A 20,682-nucleotide genomic window follows, 5' to 3' on the forward strand; every position below is an offset into this window, starting at 1 on the left:
GCCGCGTGCGAAAGTATTTCCCAACTGAACGCTTCAATCGTTTCCTTGACCGGTTTTGCTGTATGCGATGGTGCATTATCATGAAGCAAAATTACTTTGTGTTGCCTTTTTTGATATTCTGGTCGTTTTTCACGTAAAGCTTGATCCAAATGGATCATTTGTTGTCGGTAGCGCTCAGTATTAACGGTTTCGCGATCATTTAACGATCATACCATTCTGATCCCACCAAACACAGAGCATTGTCTTCCGCTCATAGCGATTTGGTCTTGTAGTCGATGTCGGTGGTTCGCCTGGAGCTACCCATGATCTTTCACGCTTAGGATTCTCAAAAAATATCCACTTTTCATTGCCAGTCACAATTCGGTGGAGAAATGACTTTCTTTTGTATCTGGCGAACAGCATTTCGCAAGTGGTTTTTCGGTTTTCCTGCTGTCTTTCATTCAGTTCATGTGGAACCCATTTTCCCATCTTCTGGATCTTTCCCATGGCTTTCAAACGTATGGAGACGGCTTCTCGTGTCACGTTTAATTGATCAGCGAGTTGTTGTTGCGTTTGAGCGTCATCCTCATCCAACAATGCTTGCAATTCTCTGTCTTGAAACTTTTTCGGTGGTCTTCAACGTTCTTCGTTCCTCGCGTCAAAATTGCCACTTCTGAATTTTTTAAACCACTCAAAACACTGTGATTTACCAAGAGCATGCTCACCGTAAGCTTCGACAAGCATTCGATGCGATTCTGCAGCAGTTTTCTTCAAATGGTAACAGAAAATCAATGCTGTCCGCAAATCGTAGTTTCCAGGCACAAAATTCGACATTCGTTCAACGCTATTACAAACTATACTGTTGTATGAAACTTGTATTGTTCTGAGTCGAAAATGTTTGTGAGATGTCAACAAAGACTTTTGACATCAATGACGCAGTTTAGTGATAACTATATTATCAGCTAGGGCCATCTATAGGCAAATTTCGGTTTCATACTTACAGACCTGATAGTAGTAGTATCAATTTAAACATTTTCTACAATAATATAAAGCTATCATCTGAAAATTATAATCCAATAGTAATCAACTATTAACTAAAATCAGTTATACTTTTCCAAATTCGACTGATTGAACAAAGTATAGATATTCTTAAATGCATCAAAAATCCACTAAAACGAAGATGTTTTGAAACACTGCAAACACAACTATGTACAATATACTCTATGTTAATAAACTAGCGAGCGAACCTAACCTACTTAACATACTGCTGCAGCGATTCCCGTGACATTTTCTAGAAGTGAAAAGTCTATCTATGTGAACATTGCATGTATAGGGAGAGAGATTTCAGAATGGCGACTGTCTTTACTTAGGAGAGTACTTATTCCCGCCCAGAAATTGTGTAATTAACGTGTGTCTTTGGAAAGTTCCATGTGATTTTCTTTGCGTATTTACTAAAAATGATAATAGAGAATCCGGATCAATTCAAGGCGTGGCTTACTGCCGTCTTGGAACCACTGTAAGTAGGCCAGCTTGTCCGAACACAGTTTTAGGTGTATGTGTACGCATTTGATGTTGTAAATGGCCGTACATGTGCTATGCTTTACACCCTATGCAGAATTATATTTACATGTATTACTGTTGCCTGCTTCTGAATGATTGTTGATAGATCATTTTGACTAGCGATCCTCCGTCAAATTTATCATATTCTTAATAATAATCAATCGAGTAATGATATGCCCCATTCTCACGACTATATCGTATCTATTTTGCAGCGAACGCATTTCGAATAATTGAATGTAGTTTGTTCAATTATATTGCATTTTAACCCGCAATACATATTTTATATGTGTTTTATTCAAATATACCACTAAGAACACACTTTTTATTTGCTAATCCTCTCACATAAACAACTTAAGCAATTACTTATTCCATAACAATTTGTTGACAGTAATACTTATTTAAAACATCGTTTACCCTATGGAAAGGGATCAATATTCGAAATACCTTTTTATTTTATTTATGATTTTTATTATAAACATCCTAGTAATTATATATTATTACATCTAAAATAGAAGACACTTTAGTTAAAGACATATTTCTAAATATGTTAAAATTTAAATCATACATATATATTGAATTAGATCTTTTATATTACTTAAAATAATTCTTTCATTGATATATAATTAGTTAATTGCAAACATGTAACTAACTTCATTTATTCATTTGTAATTTATTGATTTAATAAAGTTTAACCTTTTGTTTTGCATTTTATAACCTGTAAACAGATTCCTATTGCAACATATTATAACTGACAAAATAAAATTTCACTGCATGGCTTATTACATTATTATGTTCCATAATTATTTATTATATATGCGATATAAGATTTTAAATATAAACTTAGTTGTTACATAATTTTTGTATAATTTAATATATATTAATTTATAATTTTTTATGTATCTATCATATAATAGACATAATTACCTTACAATTATTTATTCCAAGACATTAATATTAATATAATCTTACAGTTGTGATGCAGATCCTGCTGCATTAGCAAAATATGTTTATGCTCTCGTTAAGAAGGACAAAACATTGGAAGAGCTGCGAGGTGGAATGGTTGAACAGCTTGATGTATTTTTGCAGCAAGGTATGTTCATATTTTAATATTGAAACAGTGTTGGAAAATTTATTTTGTATTATGATATCTTTTCTTTACAGAAACAAAAAATTTTGTGGAATTGTTATTTAAAACATTAGAGACTCAAGAATATGTACTTCCGCCACCAAAAAGTGATCCAGATGGTGGTGGGACACCACCAGGTGTAAATCCACCACCACCAGCATTAACTACAGATAAAGTAACTGAAAGTACAATTGCAATTACTTCCATGAATACAAATCCCCCTGCTCCACTTCAAATGAATGGATCTGCACCTATGGCAGTAGGTAAACGTGAAACTAGAAAATCAGACTCTGATAAAGTTGACAAAGAGAAGGAAAAACGTTCTAGGAGTCGGTGAGTTTTTTTTTCAAATTGTTAAAAAATCTTACAAGTTGTGTGTAATACAATTTTTTGGAGTATGATCTACATATATTTCAGAAGCGGTCGGATGAGGTCCCGAACAAGGTCACGTTCGCGCTCATGGGAGAGAGATAGACGTAGATCAAGAAGCAGAGAACATATTCGTCGTGATCGAGAACGCGACAGGAGTCGGCCATGGAGAAACGAATCGCCACCAAATACACGACGACATGACAGAAGGTCTATACAAAATTTATTTTAACTAATAAGATATTTGGATTCTTTTTCTAAAATATTTAATTTATTTTATAGACGGAGCAGAAGTCGCAGCACATCACCAATACGCCCAAGAATACGAGATGGTCCTGATAATCGTGATCATCGGGCACGATTTAGAAATCGATCTCCGACACCACTTCGTTCTAGATCCCGATCAAGATCATTGGATCGTAAAAAGATAGATCGCACTGAAAGAATGGAAGTGGATAGAACAGAAAGAATTGACGGGAGTCCTGGTGGAGGTACTCCAACACAGGATAGCAATCATGGTGATGTTGACATGAGGTTGTCGACTACTAGTCAATCAATTCAAAGCGTCGTTGCCGTCGCTTCTAGTGTTCCAAATAACCAACCAGGTTTTCAAGCCAAGAGGAGATGCAGGGATTTTGATGGTTTGTATTTATCATCAAGAGATTTCAAAGAATAATGTAGGGAATTTTATGTAGTAAATAATTAATATTTACAGAAAAAGGTTACTGTATGAGAGGTGATCTCTGTCCCTATGATCATGGTACAGATCCTGTTGTATTAGAAGATGTAGCTCTAAGTCGTGTTCTGACCTTTGGCCCACATAGTGCTCAAGCACCAGGAACAGTACCTGTAACAGCAGTACCAGAACCACCCCCAGGACCTAATGGAAATGCTCCACCACAACACCTCCCTCTCGCAAGTTTACCTCCTCCACATTTAAGGAATCAACATCATTCTGATATGGGTAAGTATTTTTTATTCATATATAAAATGTTAATACATAGTAGTAATAACGGTGTAATGTGAATCTTGATAGATGCTTTTGCGGAATACAATCCAGATGCACCAAGTATGGAGCCACGAATGCCATGGGGTAGACATCCTCAACCTGGACCTGGAATTTATGGGAGGGGTCGACGGGAACTGATCAGTGTGCCAGTAATTCCACATACAAACTCGTCTGAGATACCACATACTCAAACAAATCCGTTAAAACGTAAACAAGCATTCGATTTTAATCGTCTTGGACCAAAACAACGAGTGGTACATAATCCAGCTAATTGTTCTCTGGAATTAAAAAAAGTTCCACGTAGCCTGAACAACATAACCCAGTTGAATAATCATTTTTCAAAATTTGGTAAAATTGTAAATATCCAAGTTAATTTCGGCGGAGATCCTGAGGGAGCGTTGGTTACCTTCCAGCTACCAGCTGAAGCAAAGGCTGCATACAGAAGTACGGAGGCTGTGTTGAATAATAGATTTATCAAAGTTTTTTGGCATAACAATGTTAACAACAATGCAGCTGGTGGTGCTATTGAGAACGTACCACCAGGTATATACTATTCATATTTTTTCCCATACATTGACTTGTTCACCAATTATTTTTTTATAAAAAATTCCATATTTAATACAATGCTCCATTTTATTTAGGATGCCGTCCCTCTGTCAAAGAACGATTAGGTGCTGCTGTAACTGCGCCAGCAAAAACTGAAGAAAATGAATATATTCCCACTCGTCGTTCAACCGAAGAACAAGTCTCACAGACTTTGGTTCCAACATCGCCAAAAACCGCCACTGTTCCTACGCGAGAAGACAAAGTTCTTGCAATAAAAAAGACACAAGAAATATTAGCCGCTAAGGAAACGTTAAAGAAAAAACAGGAAGAGAAACGTAAAGAGGCATTAAAATTAACTGCTGATTTGCGTAAAAGAAAACAAGAACTATTAGATAAGCATTTAATAGAAATTCGAGCTTTGATTGACAAAGCTGAAAAGAATCCAGAACAAAAAGATGCAATTATGGCAACAATCAAAACCATGCAACAATCTATTGATAATTTACGTAAAGATTTGGCTGCGAACGGCCAAATTGGTGGTAACAAAACGCAAATCAAATCTAGAGAACAAACCCAAAAAGAGATCTTAGACGCAGAATTAGATCTAATGACCGCGCAGCAGGAAGGACAAGATGCTGGAGAATTACAAAAGAGATTAAATGAATTGCGAGCACAAGCTGCTGCATTAGGTTTAAATGCAGGTCCAACTGCTGGTCGAGGTACAAGATCTAGTAGAGTTATACGAGGTAGTCATGCATTATCATATAGGGGACGCGGCAGAGGAAGCTTTGCCCATGTTTCAGTAGATCATAGACCTACAAGTCTTCTAGTCTCTGGTTACGAAACCGAAGAAAAGGCTGAAGTTTTAGCACATTTTCAAGTAGGATTTCATTTCTATATCTTTGTACATGTGTATGTTTCTACTTTTGTCTGATCATATAAATGAAAATCTGTATTATTTGTATTTCAGCAATTTGGAGAAATAGTGAATCAAATAGTAGATGACGCAACGCCTTCGATTGTAATCAATTTTAAATCAAGAAAAGAAGCTGAGATAGCTTTAGTAAAAGGACGCACATTTCAGGATAGATTATTGTCTATAACTTGGGTCTCTGGACATCACCTACATCGCGGCGGTAGTGGTACAAATGCAAATACATCTGTACAACTTTCTTCACGTTCTGAGCAAGTACCACCTACTACCGATGAAGATATTGACTTAGAAGTAAGTCATTAAAATTTCAGATTACGATGTAATTTCTAAAAACGCAATTACCTATATTTTATTTTATTTTTATTAAAATCTCCTACTTTTTTCTAACATATGAATAAATAATAAAAGTTGCGAAATATTTTATTCATCTTTTACACGGTACAAACCTGTATTTGTGTAACAGGGTAACGCTGAGGCATTACTTCTCGAAGAAAACGAAGAAGAAGAAGACGAAGATGGTGAGTCGCGAAGCTGGCGGCGATAGCAGCGTCAGCGTTATTCGTGACAAAAACTTGGTACCAACTACAATGACTGTGTGATGATCTGGGCGAATCAATATATGCTCAGCACTTGCGCCATTGCTGCACTATCGTTTAATGCGTCAAATGCCATGATTTACATGAAAAAATCAGGTTATGAGCTCATACACGTTATTATGAGTGTTACACTATTTGTTAATAATATTAAATATATACACATGCGCATTATAACGGTATTATAAAAACATGTGCCGTGTCAAATTGCGCATCGTGAAATAGAAAACAGATATACAAGTTTCCAACAACAAAAAAATTAACCAAATTTATCCCATTATTTGTAGAATAAAATCGCTATGTTTTGTATGGGAAACATCTTATTCTGAATTCAAAGTCCTTTTTCTTTGTGTGTAGAATTGTGAATTGTCTCTTGTTATTTCTTTCGAGATAATCTATAATAAACAAGTAACCAGACTTTTAGATGTAGGTAGATACTTATAATTTTCAGAAATTTTACAATCGAAAGTGAGGAAACTATATTTATAACTTGTAAGATACAAATACAATTTATTATATAATTACTACGTAAGATTTAGCGTACAACGCTTTTAAGTAGTGTAATTGGTTTTTCTTTTTTACTTTCACTTAATGTACTATTTAAAATTGTTCCTGTAATGATGTACAGTGTAATGTATAATTGTCATGATTTCCTTTTATCAAATGTCAATGAAGCTAAGTTGATTAGAACTGAAAAAAAACTTATTCATGCATAATTTTACACTAGTTGTTTCAATATATACTGAAAAAATAATATATAATTGTTATATGCAAATTTTTAAAATTAGTTTCCAAGGTAAGTATTAAATTTCGCAATAAATAAAGTTCATATACACCCTGCGTGAAATTTAAAGAAAAAGAATCACAGACTATGTTTCAAAGCCTTTGGCATTTCGTTATACATATAAATAAACTTATTTGATACATTTTGAAAACAATTTTGAGTAAAATCCTACCCAATATTTTATTAAACGTTTTCTTTAAACACTTTTTCAAATTATATTATGTAAATAATTTTCATACGATTTTTATATATTAAAATTTAAGATCTTAATCTACTTAAGCCTTTTTTATTTCTTAACTCCATGTTTGAATACTACTTGTTAAGGTATCCTTTTCTATAATGAATGTGAACATTAAATAAACGGATTAATTACATTTTTAAATATTCTAGTAATACGTACCGAAGTACCTTACAATATTTTACTACTATATAGAGTAATATAGTATATATTTTCAATGTTTTGCTATTTTGTAAGTACATTAACAAACATAAGAGAAGAAAGAAAAAAAATGTTCTTATTAAAAATCTTATATACTAGGAAGTACACAAAAAATACATATAATCAAAGGAAACTTACATAAACAACAGATAGTATATACATGCAATTTCACATGGAATGCAAAGTATACAAACAAAATTATTCAAATTAATCACATAATGTATTTTACATTATGGAGACAACCAACTAGCTAATAAACTACCTAACAGCAATTGTGCAACTGGTAGTACAGACAATGGTAAATTCACTGCAGGACCATGGGCTGAACCATGGTAAGCACCACGTAAAACCCAGCTTCCAAGACCAACTGATTTGTGAGTACTTGTAAAAAGTGCAGCTAGCAAGATATTCCGAGGTAACCACCGAGAGCACAAAATCCAACACAAGCAGCTAACAAATAGTTGTCCCACGCAAGCTTGAACATAAAAGAATACTAATAACAGAATGAAGTAACAAAAAGCATACAATATCTTGTATTTAAGTCAAATTAATAGTACTTTGACTGATGAAGATGGTGTGCATACATGCACTAACATTATTACAACAATTATTGCCGTTAAATGTTCATCTGGTTACATAGATGTAAATTTTAATAGAAACTTACCAAGTAATACGCATAATAACACATCAGTAGCTTGCAAAGATGATGCGTCTACCAACACAGCATCACAAAACCAATGATATGCTGTAGCTAATAATAGTCCTTGAGAAAACCAAGGTGACTTAATTTTGAAACAAACATCATACTTTAAGATCACAATTTGAATTGCAATACCAATAATTAATGGTACAATTGTACTATAAATGGTTTCCTTTACATTCACACCAACTAAGGGAGGTGTAGATGCACCTAACTAAAAGTATTAAAATTCTTATAAAATGAAAAACATATACTAATTTACGTTTTAATAATGAATAAATACCACAAAGTATAATAATATAGGAGATATAAATAATCCTCCAAAATGAGATACTAAAGTAATCACAATGCTTGTTGACAAATCTGCTTGTGCCAATCGACACAAAACAAAACTTGTATTAAATGGAGGTGGCATACAGTAAAGTACCTAAAAACCAAAAAAATTAAAATAGATTACTATGAAGTATCTCTATTAGACTAGAGTATTTATACAATTATTGAAAATATTTTGATTTTCATTTATTTACTTCCATTCCTTTCAATAACCACACATTGACATTGGCATAAGTCAGTAAACATACTCCAACTCTCATCAGGAAGGGCATTAAAATATATATGAAAGTCATTGTAAATATTAAGAGAGAACCATTGCTTAATGTTAAATAAAGTGTTTTTGGATCACATAATAGGCCTGCTTCTAAGTACGTTAAAGGAACAGCAAAATATCGAATAATAATATTTCCATTCAGAACACCTGAATTACAAACATACAACATAAGAATAGTAAGACACAAAATATATAATTTACAAATTTAATTGTTTGAGAATTAATACCATTTGTTTTACCAAAATGTGGCTTAAGTGAAGCAAGCATCATACATAAAAGCATTGACAGAAAATATCCATATCTATATAAAAGTTCATTCTGCCTTTTCTTTGGTTGAACATCCTGTACATAATCTTTTCGCATTTTCACTTAACTTTATATATGCCTGTAATAATTTAAATAGTTTAATATGAATTTATTTCAAAAAGCTTGTTTACCATAGTAATAATAGAAGAAAATGCAATGTGATTTATACAATAAAAGTGTCGATAACAATAAAGGGGATTCAAACCATTTTTGTAAAAATTAGAGTACATCTGCCTACGAGCAAGTTCAGCCAGTGTAGCATATTTTTTCTGGATCTTCTTTGAGAAAATTTCATGCACTTTCTCTCTTAAAAGATTTTGTGCGTGCATATTTGTACAAAATACTATATGTACTATAGTCCTATTTAAACATGCTTGAAATATTATAATTAAATAAAGCAAGCCTTATTTGCTATAATACTATATCAGATCTATTTGATATAATATTTATACATTCACTTCTTATAAATTATTCTGTGGTATATTTACCACTAAAAATCTTTATAAAGTACGTATTTTCATTATTACAGTATAAAATTAGGCAGATATAAATTAAAGTATAAATGCATCTAAATTGAAGCAATATGTAAATTTATAATTAATTTTTTATACTATGCTTAAAACTTGTCATTCATCTTTTAACATCTTTTGTGATTTTTTATACTGCACGAAATAATAATATTTTGTGCTAATTAAACTCGTATCAAAATATAATTATGTATTTACACGTTATCGTGTTGATAGTTGTTTAAACTCAAAAATTGTACATGAAAGAACAAAAAATTATTACACGACCATAACAAATAAATTCGAAGTTCCGATTCATTAGAACTCGTTAAAATTTTTCTAAAATACTTCAAGAACGTTAATAACGGACAGTTTTATGTAACGTTTAGTTAATTAAAATATTTATTATTTCTAATGGTCAACTCTTCAAGTAACAACAGTAACAAGTAATACAATGCTCCTTACTGCATCGTATCAAAATACCAACGTCTATGGCATCAAAATGTATCGAGAAAACCTGTTTTCGTTTCCTTACGCATGCGTAATTAAAAACAAACATTTCCAATTTTATTCTCATCCTTATCAAAATTCAGTTCTTATTAAAAATGTCATAAAGTATCATAAAAATTTGCGCTGCTTGCAATATTAACGAAGTTGTATTAACAAAACACTTGTTTATAAGCATAATTCGAATATAATAAAAAAGTACGTGTTGTTATTCAAATTGTTACAATAATACAAAATGTTAATATGAAAGTCTTTATTTTTTGTAATAAATTAAAGGCAGAAAAACGCAATAATTAGTAATTTACATTTATAAAATTATTATACTTGGAATATAACAATGAATAAACAAACGATATTAATTATTCATTCATTAATTATTTATTATAATAATAATAATAATACAATAATATTAATAATAATAATAAGATTAATGAAACAACAGTTCACAATAAACGTGCTGCCATGAGTTGGGTTCCACCCTTCTTGGCACACAGTTTGAAACTTACACAGCTCCTTTATCGATTATTCACATTTTTTCTTACAAAACTTCGTAACTTTTATACATAGCGCGGTGTATGACTACATACATAACATTGGTTTGTAAACGAGGTTACACACTCATGGGAATTAATATTTGATTGCATTACTTTTCAACATTTTGACAATATAACAGAAAACTTTTTAATAAACCTTATTTTTAAGAACCGAATTTATACTTATAAAAGACACAAGTAGTTTGTAACACAAACTACAAAAAAAAGAACCTCATGATATTAAAAACTGCAATCCAGATTGTTTCGTAAACAGTAATGTAAACCATTACAACACATGCTATATATATATATTCTCTTTTTTTTTTCATATAAATATTGAAATGCTTCAGTAATGCAGATATAAAAAAGATCACATATTAGCATGCTCAGTGACACGAGAATATTAAGTCAAGGTACAAAAGCTTTGATTTGTTTATTAGCTAGAAGCCAAATAATTGTACATAAGACATCTATTCGATGCTAGTTTGAGGAACAAAATAATTCATTGAATGCATTTGTCTGGTACAAGGCTTTGAATTCACTATACCGTAATAAACCATTAGTTTTTGTCATTCCTGATCAAGAAACACAGTATATTACAAAACAAAAAGTGAAGTAAAAAAATGCATTGGTCAGTCTGTCCAACATAGAAAAATTTGTAGTACTTTTAAATTGAATACACATTCGATAATGAAACAAATACATTTTTTTGTGAATTTCTGTATTAGTAAGTAGAATAAGAAATATCTAATTGGTAGTACCACTTACACTAAAAATGCAAATTATTTTACATCAATATTTATCCAATATATGTATATATATTAAAAACACAAGGGAAACTTGTATAATACGAATTTCAGAGCATGCCAAAGATAATATGACTATAAAAAAGTATCATAAAAATAATTTAAACTTAAAACATTTTTACGTTCAAAGATTCACTCTTTAATTGTTTGTAATTTTAAGAGTTATTCCCTTATATAAAGAATACACAGAGTAAAATTGCAAGTATTAGGGCTAGGAATTATGCTTAGATGAAGTACTATGTCAGTCATTAGTTTCTATTTGGTTAGTTTTCTATACAAGCAATATATAATATCGATTTATTCATTATTAATTTAAAAAACATGTATATATATACTCCTAAAAAATATTGAGTCTATGTCGTGCAAAAATATAAAAATTATTCAATACAATATATTTAAGGTAACAGTCTTTCATCTGAGTATGAAAATTACAAAAAAAAAAGTAATTATTTGAACACTCTTACAAGGATCTGATAATAATAAACGATGGATAATACAGAGATTAATTAATAATTACACACTAAACAATACACAACGCCGAACTATTATTATATGTAAATATCTATATATAAAAATATAATATATTTGTAATGGACAATTTCTCATAGTCTACTGTTAATACTTCCAGTAATTTATTACATTAAATCTCAAACAAAAACGGGAAAAATGGAAGTATAACACAATGATATGTCAAAACCTTAATTAGTAACTGATGTTAAAAATATTTTCATTCGATTTCCGTCAATACTACTCTTTTTTATAATACTGCTTGAATAGAGTAAAAAAGCAGCAATGTTATAAAATATATGTATATTGTAATTGTACAAAGTAGGTAATTAAAAACTTATTAACAGGAACATTAAAGGTATACAAGGAAGTATTTAATAAAACTATTTTCATTCTTTATAAAGAAATAGATTTTGTTACATTTCCTATACTTTTATGATAAATAGACTAATAATGAACAATACCAATAATTATTAGAATTTTCAAACCTTATGGATCTAATTTTTATCTTATATAAGAGAAAGAAAAAAAACCAAACAATATACATGAGTAAACAATATTAGATTACTGTATTATCCATCTAAAAATTTAATTAATGATGAAATGTAAAATATGGATAATTAAGAAGTTACCTGTTTATAATTATCATGCATAAAATTCACACTTTATCTTATCTGTATAATGCCTTCATCGCTGCAAGAGTATACCCATGGCTATTGTACAATTTCACTCTGTATACTTATCATATTCTCTTACTATCAAATATCGATCATAGTTTTTCTTATAAACTAGAGTTAATTCATATCACAATGTCAAGGCACTTAGAAAATTTATTTTTTTTTTCCTTAAGCACCTATACCCCTCTCCTTTAGTCCGGCACAAACATAACACAGAACATTTAAAAGTTTGTAGTGCTATTGCTTCTGTTGACTTTTTTACCTACTACTCGAGACGAAGTTCTAGTTGGTGTAGGTCTTAATTCATAGCCTCCTGCATTCATTGTATTATTATTAATTGCTGCTACGTTTGGGGCAATAGTTTTTAGACATTTAGCAGCTTCTTGCAGCTGTTTCGATAGAATTTCATTTTTTAATTTTTCTGCATTCAATTCCCGCCGAAGTTGTGCTTTTGTTTTATTTCCAAATGGACACAATACTCTATGTTGTATAAGACATATTGCTGATGGTCTCATTTCAGGGTTTGGATGAATCATCAACTGTAAACAGAAAAAAATTTAATTAAATTTCATATTCTAATTCAAATTTAAAAAAAGAAAGAATTTGGTAATGAAATTACTTTAAGTAATTCGTTAAGATCACGACTGTAATGTGGTAATTCCTTTAAATTTCCATTTCTAATATCATGCCATTCTGGTCCGTTTTTAGGTAATGGACCTCCACCCCCTGCTTCATAAACAGTTAATCCCAAAGCGAAAATATCGGCTTTTGGTAAGTGACTGAAATCTTCTCGCAAAATCTCCGTTGGAAGATATCTACAATCCCCTTCTTCGACTTGAGGATTATTAACGGATGTAACGTGACCCAAATCTCCTATTTTGTAAGTAATTTCTTCTTCTACAGTTTCCTCTTCGTCGAAACCATCGTCAGCTGAATCATAATTAACTGCGAGTAACCTCTTCTCTTTGGAAATAAAGATATTTCCAGGTTTAATATCCATATGTACTAATTGCATGCTGTGAATGTATCTTAAACCTTCAGCAACATGTAACAATAATTGTCGCATTTCCGCTTCAGTAAAATGCTTTTTTTCTTTTTCTAAGTTGATAATCCCATCTGCTAGACTACCACCATTACAATATTCATTTTGAATTATCATGTGATTATCTTCTGCCCATGCAGAATAATATCTTACAACGTGTTGATGTTTACCAAGTACAGCATGCGCATATACTTCGTTTAAGGCATTCTTTTCATTAATACTTCCAGCCACAGGTTTAATACTTTTCTTAATGGCATAAATGCATCCGTCTAATCGGTTAATGCATTTGTAAACGGAACCAAATTCACCTGTCCCTATTAAGCCAAGTTCATGGAACTCTTGATGATATCGTGGAATATTAGAATCTTGCAATGCTACACGTTTTGTAGCTTGTTCTATTTCATTATCGGAATCTTCGGAATCGCCGAGATCAAATTTTGGAATATGGATATCTGGAGAACTGATGTTAAAAAACAAAACCATTTTTACTTCAAAATTGACAGCATTATTGAATTTTATATTTTGATTCTTATATGTATACTTACCCAATCAAACTACGCTTAGATCTAGTGCGTTTTCTTGCAGTTAACAGCATTCCATTTGGTGTAAAAGGATTCACATTAGCAGCAGGTTTGTCAGATTTATTTTGGTAACTACATGGTCTAGGTTTATCTAATGAAAATAGTCTGGTACATTTAGTCGGAAATGGAGTATGCATCGTACTTTTTTCCATTAGCGTTTTTGGAGTAGCGGGAGAATCAAAAAGACGTAATGCTCTAACACGTTTGTAAGGTGGACTACATGCCATTGATATTTTTTGAGAACACATATTTTCGCGAGGAGGAATCCTAATTCTTGATGTACCTGTGAATTATATTTATTGAAACATACAATTTTCCAGGGTCTAGTCTCTCTATGTATACGCACGCTAAACTCAAGCAAACTTTTGTCAAATCTTATATTTACTGCTTTATTGGTAGTTACTTTTTTTTCATATTTTTCTTATTATTTATTTTTTTATATTTTTTCATTTTCTTTTTTATTTTTCTCTTTTTTAATTTTTTAATGTTAATCGTATTTTTCTATATAATTTGTCTTTTTTGATACCAATTTTTAACAAATATAAGCTTTGTGTTTCAAACAAAGACTTAATATAAAATCAATAGAATGTCTTGACAATAAGTTACAGTATAATATACATATGTAGGTACAATTACATTTTTACATGAAAATAGTACAAACATATATACATTTTTTTTACTTATTTCCTGTAATGAAATATGTATATATATTATATTTTTTAATGTTTATTAACAATAAAAGAAGAATGTGTAAAAAGTCACATATAAATATTACTTATTAATCACCATTTAAAAATAAAATGCATAGAATTATACATGAATGTACATGAATAATGAAATGATTTGAGGTAATAACAGTGCACAATACTATTGTATCTACTGATTACTTCTCGACCTCTATATATTTTGGATTATAAACAACTTAGCATGATGTAAAACAATTGCCCAACAAAAATATCAATTTTCTCACACCATGCATGAAAATATCACTGTAACATTAAAAGGTTATAGATAGCTTTTTCACAAATAAATAATTAAAAATAAAGGGAAGCTCTAGAAAAACATACTTAATATATATAAAATTAAAAATAAAGTACACTACAAAATATATTAATGATTACACCCACACTATTGACATATCATATGAAACAAACAAAAATGTAATTTCACCTCAACTATATTTTAAATTATGCAGACAATCATAAAAATTACAATAATAAAACAAAAAAACCAAAGAAAGGATTACTTAGAGTACACAATTAAGATTTGAAAAAAAAAAAAAAAAAACAACACCATAAGACACAAGATACTTGAGTTTTGGCAATAGGATGTTTTAAAAAACAAAATTATGACTTTTACAATTGTTTACAATAGAAATATATACAACAATAAATGAAATACCTTTAAATGTGTTGCAGTCAGGATACCAAACAAAAACATCTCGTAAAAGTACGAAAACATTGGAAACTGCACTAACCTGTCACGTTATTATTCATATTTTTATTATTATTGTGTTTTCGTATAACATAAATTTTGCAAGTAAGAAGAACGAAAGAAAACGTCGTGATAGAGTTGTTTGTTATAGCCGAGCGCGTCGCTGGCAAACGCAGTTATGCGCATGTGCAGAAATAAGCTGACTGACGCCGTTGCCTCGTGACGAAAGTGTAAGCTTATTACACGTTCTTAACAGTTGTATTAATTTTATTTAAATAAATATTACAATATCTATACTTCCTTCAAGTAGATTTATTTTATTCGAGACTGTACCAGGACTTATCTTGGCACGAGAGATCGTTAATGGAAAGTAAAATGTAGAGTTTCATTCTAGTTATTTATGTCTGAAGTTATCTTTTTATTATCTTTCTAGATTTTCATATTGATTTTCGCAAATATAAACCAAAGTTTTGAATTGTCTTTCTAAAACGAGTATCGTTGCGTTATTTCAATGTTTTTTTATTCCTGTATTTATTTATTATTATTATTCATTATTATTCATTATTATTCACACCAATTTTCATTTCAATAACATTTCTAATTAATTAACTCTGAATTGTAGATGAATCACTTTCAAAGGGTATCTTTTAGTCCAAATGAATTTGGTTTAATAATTTGTCATTTGCTTTCTTGAAGCAAATAAGATTTATGACAAATAAGAAATACGAAACTGTTGAAAAATGTTTGATTCAAATTATTAATTCCTTTTCTCTATATAAAATTCTATTATTGATTTCTCAAAATTAATAAAAGAATAATCGACATCTAAGAGCATAGAAATAGAGAGATAACATAATGTTGTAATCCTCCCACACTCATCACTAAAGGAATACATATCGAAAACACAATTTTTAAAAGTACTTGCTTAAAAGTCTTTCCATACAAGCATATTTAAGACACGAGTCTGTTGGGTAACCTTACTGAGCAGCTCCGATTCGGCAATCAAGCAAGTCAATTAGAACGGATTGATTACTTACTTTCACTGTCACAACAGCCCATCGTATTTCTGAACAATTTTTTCGGTTGAAGCGGAGGTGAACATCCAAGATCCTCCGCGGAAGAGTCCAATATATCATCTACATCACAACCGGAGCTGTTTGTATGACAGCTAATATTTAGTTCCTCATTTTGAATGTCGCATGCGTCGAAATGCAACTTTTGTGCAACTTCCATGTCTTTCAAATTGTCACCATAAGTTTCCTCGTATGCAACCAGTCCCGTGTACACTATTAGTATTAAACTAAAATAAGGTACTAATTTGTGAACCTTATCAATTACGCTTTTCAAAAATGTTCATTCAAACAGTCGTACGTACCACGCTACGTTCGTTATGGCGGGTGGCCCGATGTTACTTGGGAAATTGAAGCCGACCAACCAAAAGCCTCCTTGAGAACGGGTGTACTGGATTTGATATAATGCGTCCTCTTATTGGTTCTCGTTGCTCACAATGCTAATACATGGCAGCGTCATTTGCACATAGTTTCAGAGGGTGAAATCATTCTCGATGAAAATTCTAAAAACTTTTGTCACACTTTATTCCGCGAGTTTTCGACGAAACCGAACGATGCTTAAAATAGCCGATGATCACTCGTCGAATAAAAGAACAAAAACAAACTTTTACCTTTGCACTGATGATCTCATTCGACGTCTAAAAAACTTATGTTTCTGTAACAAATGAAACCACATGCCACAATCTTATGAATTAATTTATGTATACATACGATTACGACGTATAAATTAGAAATTCGAAAACATGTACTAAATAAAGTCGAATTGAATAAGAGTTTCGGATTTATGAATATGTTACGAATTTTTATACAAATTCATACTTTCTTGTGAATATAAATAAAGAAATGGATACTAAATAGTAATTTGTTTCATTCACAATTTTCTGTTAGATATTTTATATACATATTTTTCTATATTATATATATTTCGTACATTTATATAGCTTTAAATTTCCTACAAATGCATAAACATCCGTTGTGTGGCTAAAATATCGTACAAATTTTAATTGATTGTAAGAGAATTTGGTGTTATTTATTATTAGTATTAGTTTAATATGGTCGTTTTATTAATTGTAGAAATGTTTTACATCTTTACAGTTTTGCTTTGATTACATTTTTAAATCGTAAGCATCAGGAAATCAAGACGAAATGATGAATAATCCGATTTCCGAGAATAGAAAGAAGTAAAAGTGAAATGTTTAAAAGAAAAATTCAATCACAACTAAACATGCACTGAATGTATGGTTATATATCTTTTACATTTGTTAAATGAAAACATTGAAAACTCACGTAAGGAAGGGAAAAATGTATCGCGTCTTCTACCTCTACTCAGACAAAGAGCTCTTTTCGTGAAAGAAGTTTCACGGAGGCAATGAAAGAATTTTTATCGAGCAGCTGCAACCTGTAGCGTTTGTATGCGCGACGGCTGGCTCGTGTTTGTGTAGTAGTGCATAGTGGTAGGGGTAACATAGTAGTTCGATGTGCGATATGATGGGAGTTTTACTGCCTTCGACGGGTTTTTTCTAAAACGAGGCTACAAATGCCTTGCAGTGGGGATACGAGGCTCCACGTAAAACAGTCAAACAGAGAGAATAAGTAGTCGTTTCTTTATCACACGTTCCCATTCCCGAAAATTTGATCATTAAAAAAAACGAGAATGGCAGACGTGCGAATTGAGATTGCGGGAGATATGCAAATACCTCAACAAAAGCAAAAATCTGGCACTGGGTAATCATTAAATACATGATAGGCGGATATGATGATCGCAGATAGAATGTTAAATATTTATTGTCTAATACGCAAGGAAATTTTACAATGATAATAACACTGATATCTTGTTGATAGTTATTGGTTAAAGTTACCATATTTTTGAATAACACATCCCTTGTGATTACATTTCTAAAAGCTTCTTGTACAATTATTTGTTTATTATGAACATTTTAAAAAGAAATAGAAGGTTTTTTAATTTTGTATTGTTTTATAGTAATTTATGTTAATAATTCATGTGCATTTTGTTATTTAGGCTTGAATTCCTACAGATACCACAACTTCCACTCAGTAACATAGGATATCCACAAGCTCATGAATGGATTGAACACAGAAAAGCGAATATTAGGCCTTGGTCTATGTTTCTTAATACAAGCAACATAAGACCTCCACCCAGTTTACCAAGATTGAGTAAAAGAATTATGAGAAATATTGAATATTTCCAAAGCAATTATTTGTTCGTGTTTGTTGGATTAGTTATATATTGTTTGTAAGGTTTATTACAGTGTATTTATTCTTTCACCAATATAGAATATCTTTTTACCTTAAATAATTCAAAATAAATATTTGATATTAGGATTACATCGCCATTATTGCTGTTTGCTGTTGCTGCATCTCTTGGAACTTGTTATAAGGTTTCGCAACGTCATGCTAAACAGGAGCTTACAATATTCAATCATAAATTAACGCTAGCTCAAGTTTATTCTTTGGTAGGAATCTGTTCACTGCCAATCTTTTATTTAGTAGGTGCTGGTGCAGCTCTTTTCTGGGTTCTTGGTAAATAAAATAAGTATCCTTTTCTTTAGATATAATGTAAGATTATTTATGTGTAAATTTCATTTCTCAGGCGTATCCTGGTTTCTAATAACTTTACATGCAGCATTCTATAATATTGACTCAATATTATGTCCAGGAGAAGATGAACTCAATTCTTTAGTTATGCAAGAAGTGTGATCTCTATTATAATAGATATGTACTATATCAAATTTTAATCAAATTTTATGTAATATGTAGATAATATAAAGCATTATACATTTATATAAATTCATGTATTACTAAAAGATACATGTATGTAAGATATAATTAGTAGAATAATATGTCAAACTTAATTTTAATGAATAGAAGTAATATTAAATAATATATATATATATTCACACTTTGACTGCCACGCCGAAATTACATGTTTCGCTCAGGACGCTACGGGAGTATTTTTATTATTCAAAGCATATAATGGCAAAATAATAATAAATTGATGATGTAAGACAACATTCTTCCCCAACGGACCGTTTATCTTATTGGTGGTCACGGGTGACCACCGTGGCGCCTTGGTAACAGTTGATAGCGAGATATTATAACAAGGCTTCGTTTATTTCAACAAACCATTCACATTCGTTGTTTCGTCGTAAGCAAAACGTCCAAAATATATTGTTGAACCTTGTAGAAGATATTAGTAAACAGTATTTGCTCATTCTATATATAATAGTAAGGTATGTGCACACTTCTAACTTCAATTATATGATTATAAAGCAGCATTTACGATTATTTTCTAAGGTGTATTTATAATAATATTCATAGATTACCCCTCAAAGATATGGATGCAGACACTGAATATTTTTCGAGTGCATCCGAGAAATCTTCATTGGAAGACTCGTCTCAATATGAAGCATCAGAAGACGATATATTCCACGTATCGCCCAAGATAAGGCGGCGCCAAATCGAACTGGATACCGAGGATGAAATGGATATCGAAAATGAAAATGAACATAATATAGAGGATAATGAATGGTCAAATAATATAACACAAACAGCGGCAAGTGTAATCCCATTTGTAAAATCTAGAACTGCTGTACAGATCGAGGGTAATCAGCCACACAGTTTTTACGTTGCTTTTCTTACGGAAGAAATTCTACAAATAATTGTTGATGAAACCAATAGATATGCTGAACAATATATGCAACATAAAAGATCCATTCGTGTAGATAAATGGACTCCAACCGACAAAAATGAAATGAAACGATTTTTCGGGCTACTAATATGGATGAGCCTAGTCAAGTTACCAAAATATGACGCATATTGGTGTACTAATAACACCTACTGCCAATCTTTTCCAAGAACAGTTATGTCGAGAAATCGGTTTGAGTTGTTATTACGGTTCCTTCATTTTACAAATAATCAAACGGCAAACACAAATGATAGACTGTATAAGTTAAGACAAATTGTTGATATACTAAATCAAAATTTTTCTAAATACTATGATTTAGATGAAGAGATATGCATTGATGAGTCACTAGTACCCCTCCGAG

At 31.1% G+C, this 20,682-nt stretch overlaps 4 protein-coding genes and 1 long non-coding RNA gene across 10 annotated transcripts; 3 read left to right on the forward strand and 2 right to left on the reverse strand.

The window, feature by feature from the left end:
* Nucleotides 1–1,265: 1,265 nt before the first annotated feature.
* On the forward strand, nt 1,266–6,432 carry Swm (Zinc finger protein swm). Of its 2 annotated transcripts, none has more exons than XM_072018798.1 (10): nt 1,266–1,495; nt 2,511–2,629; nt 2,701–2,998; nt 3,086–3,244; nt 3,317–3,675; nt 3,750–3,998; nt 4,071–4,586; nt 4,685–5,469; nt 5,560–5,814; nt 5,987–6,432. In XM_072018798.1, exons 1-10 carry the CDS (start codon nt 1,437–1,439, stop codon nt 6,065–6,067), a joined length of 2,880 nt encoding a protein of 959 aa, XP_071874899.1. In that variant the 5' UTR covers nt 1,266–1,436; the 3' UTR covers nt 6,068–6,432. The 2 variants fall into 2 exon arrangements, with proteins under 2 accessions (XP_071874899.1, XP_071874898.1); XM_072018797.1 differs by having other exon boundaries at nt 1,267–1,495; nt 3,083–3,244.
* Nucleotides 6,433–7,166: 734 nt separating this feature from the next.
* On the reverse strand, nt 7,167–10,182 carry LOC139995406 (sodium/bile acid cotransporter 7). Of its 3 annotated transcripts, none has more exons than XM_072018848.1 (6): nt 9,678–10,182; nt 8,874–9,031; nt 8,567–8,793; nt 8,323–8,466; nt 8,004–8,253; nt 7,167–7,814 (listed from the first exon to the last, which is right to left on the reverse strand). In XM_072018848.1, exons 2-6 carry the CDS (start codon nt 9,007–9,009, stop codon nt 7,570–7,572), a joined length of 1,002 nt encoding a protein of 333 aa, XP_071874949.1. In that variant the 5' UTR covers nt 9,010–9,031; nt 9,678–10,182; the 3' UTR covers nt 7,167–7,569. The 3 variants fall into 3 exon arrangements, with proteins under 3 accessions (XP_071874949.1, XP_071874950.1, XP_071874948.1); XM_072018849.1 differs by having other exon boundaries at nt 8,886–9,031; nt 9,158–10,182; XM_072018847.1 differs by having other exon boundaries at nt 9,158–10,182.
* On the forward strand, nt 8,750–15,841 carry LOC139995416 (uncharacterized). The gene is made up of 2 exons (XR_011801971.1): nt 8,750–8,822; nt 15,530–15,841. It is a non-coding gene; the product is annotated as an uncharacterized lncRNA (long non-coding RNA).
* On the reverse strand, nt 10,321–17,061 carry LOC139995397 (wee1-like protein kinase). Of its 3 annotated transcripts, XM_072018827.1 has the most exons (5): nt 16,921–17,061; nt 16,583–16,845; nt 14,076–14,394; nt 13,108–13,990; nt 10,321–13,027 (listed from the first exon to the last, which is right to left on the reverse strand). In XM_072018827.1, the coding sequence occupies exons 2-5, from the start codon at nt 16,776–16,778 to the stop codon at nt 12,710–12,712; spliced, it is 1,716 nt and encodes a 571-aa protein (XP_071874928.1). In that variant the 5' UTR covers nt 16,779–16,845; nt 16,921–17,061; the 3' UTR covers nt 10,321–12,709. The 3 variants fall into 3 exon arrangements, with proteins under 3 accessions (XP_071874928.1, XP_071874929.1, XP_071874930.1); XM_072018828.1 differs by lacking the exons at nt 16,583–16,845; nt 16,921–17,061 and adding an exon at nt 15,589–15,703; XM_072018829.1 differs by lacking the exons at nt 16,583–16,845; nt 16,921–17,061 and adding an exon at nt 15,513–15,651.
* A 1,138-nt stretch (nt 17,062–18,199) lies between these two features.
* On the forward strand, nt 18,200–19,423 carry LOC139995412 (prenylated Rab acceptor protein 1-like). Its single transcript, XM_072018857.1, has 4 exons — nt 18,200–18,340; nt 18,636–18,869; nt 18,957–19,156; nt 19,227–19,423. The coding sequence occupies exons 1-4, from the start codon at nt 18,270–18,272 to the stop codon at nt 19,331–19,333; spliced, it is 612 nt and encodes a 203-aa protein (XP_071874958.1). The 5' UTR covers nt 18,200–18,269; the 3' UTR covers nt 19,334–19,423.
* The last annotated feature ends 1,259 nt before the right edge of the window (nt 19,424–20,682 follow it).

Source organism: Bombus fervidus, chromosome 16 (genome assembly GCF_041682495.2).
Source record: "Bombus fervidus isolate BK054 chromosome 16, iyBomFerv1, whole genome shotgun sequence".
NCBI classification, from domain to species: domain Eukaryota; kingdom Metazoa; phylum Arthropoda; class Insecta; order Hymenoptera; family Apidae; genus Bombus; species Bombus fervidus.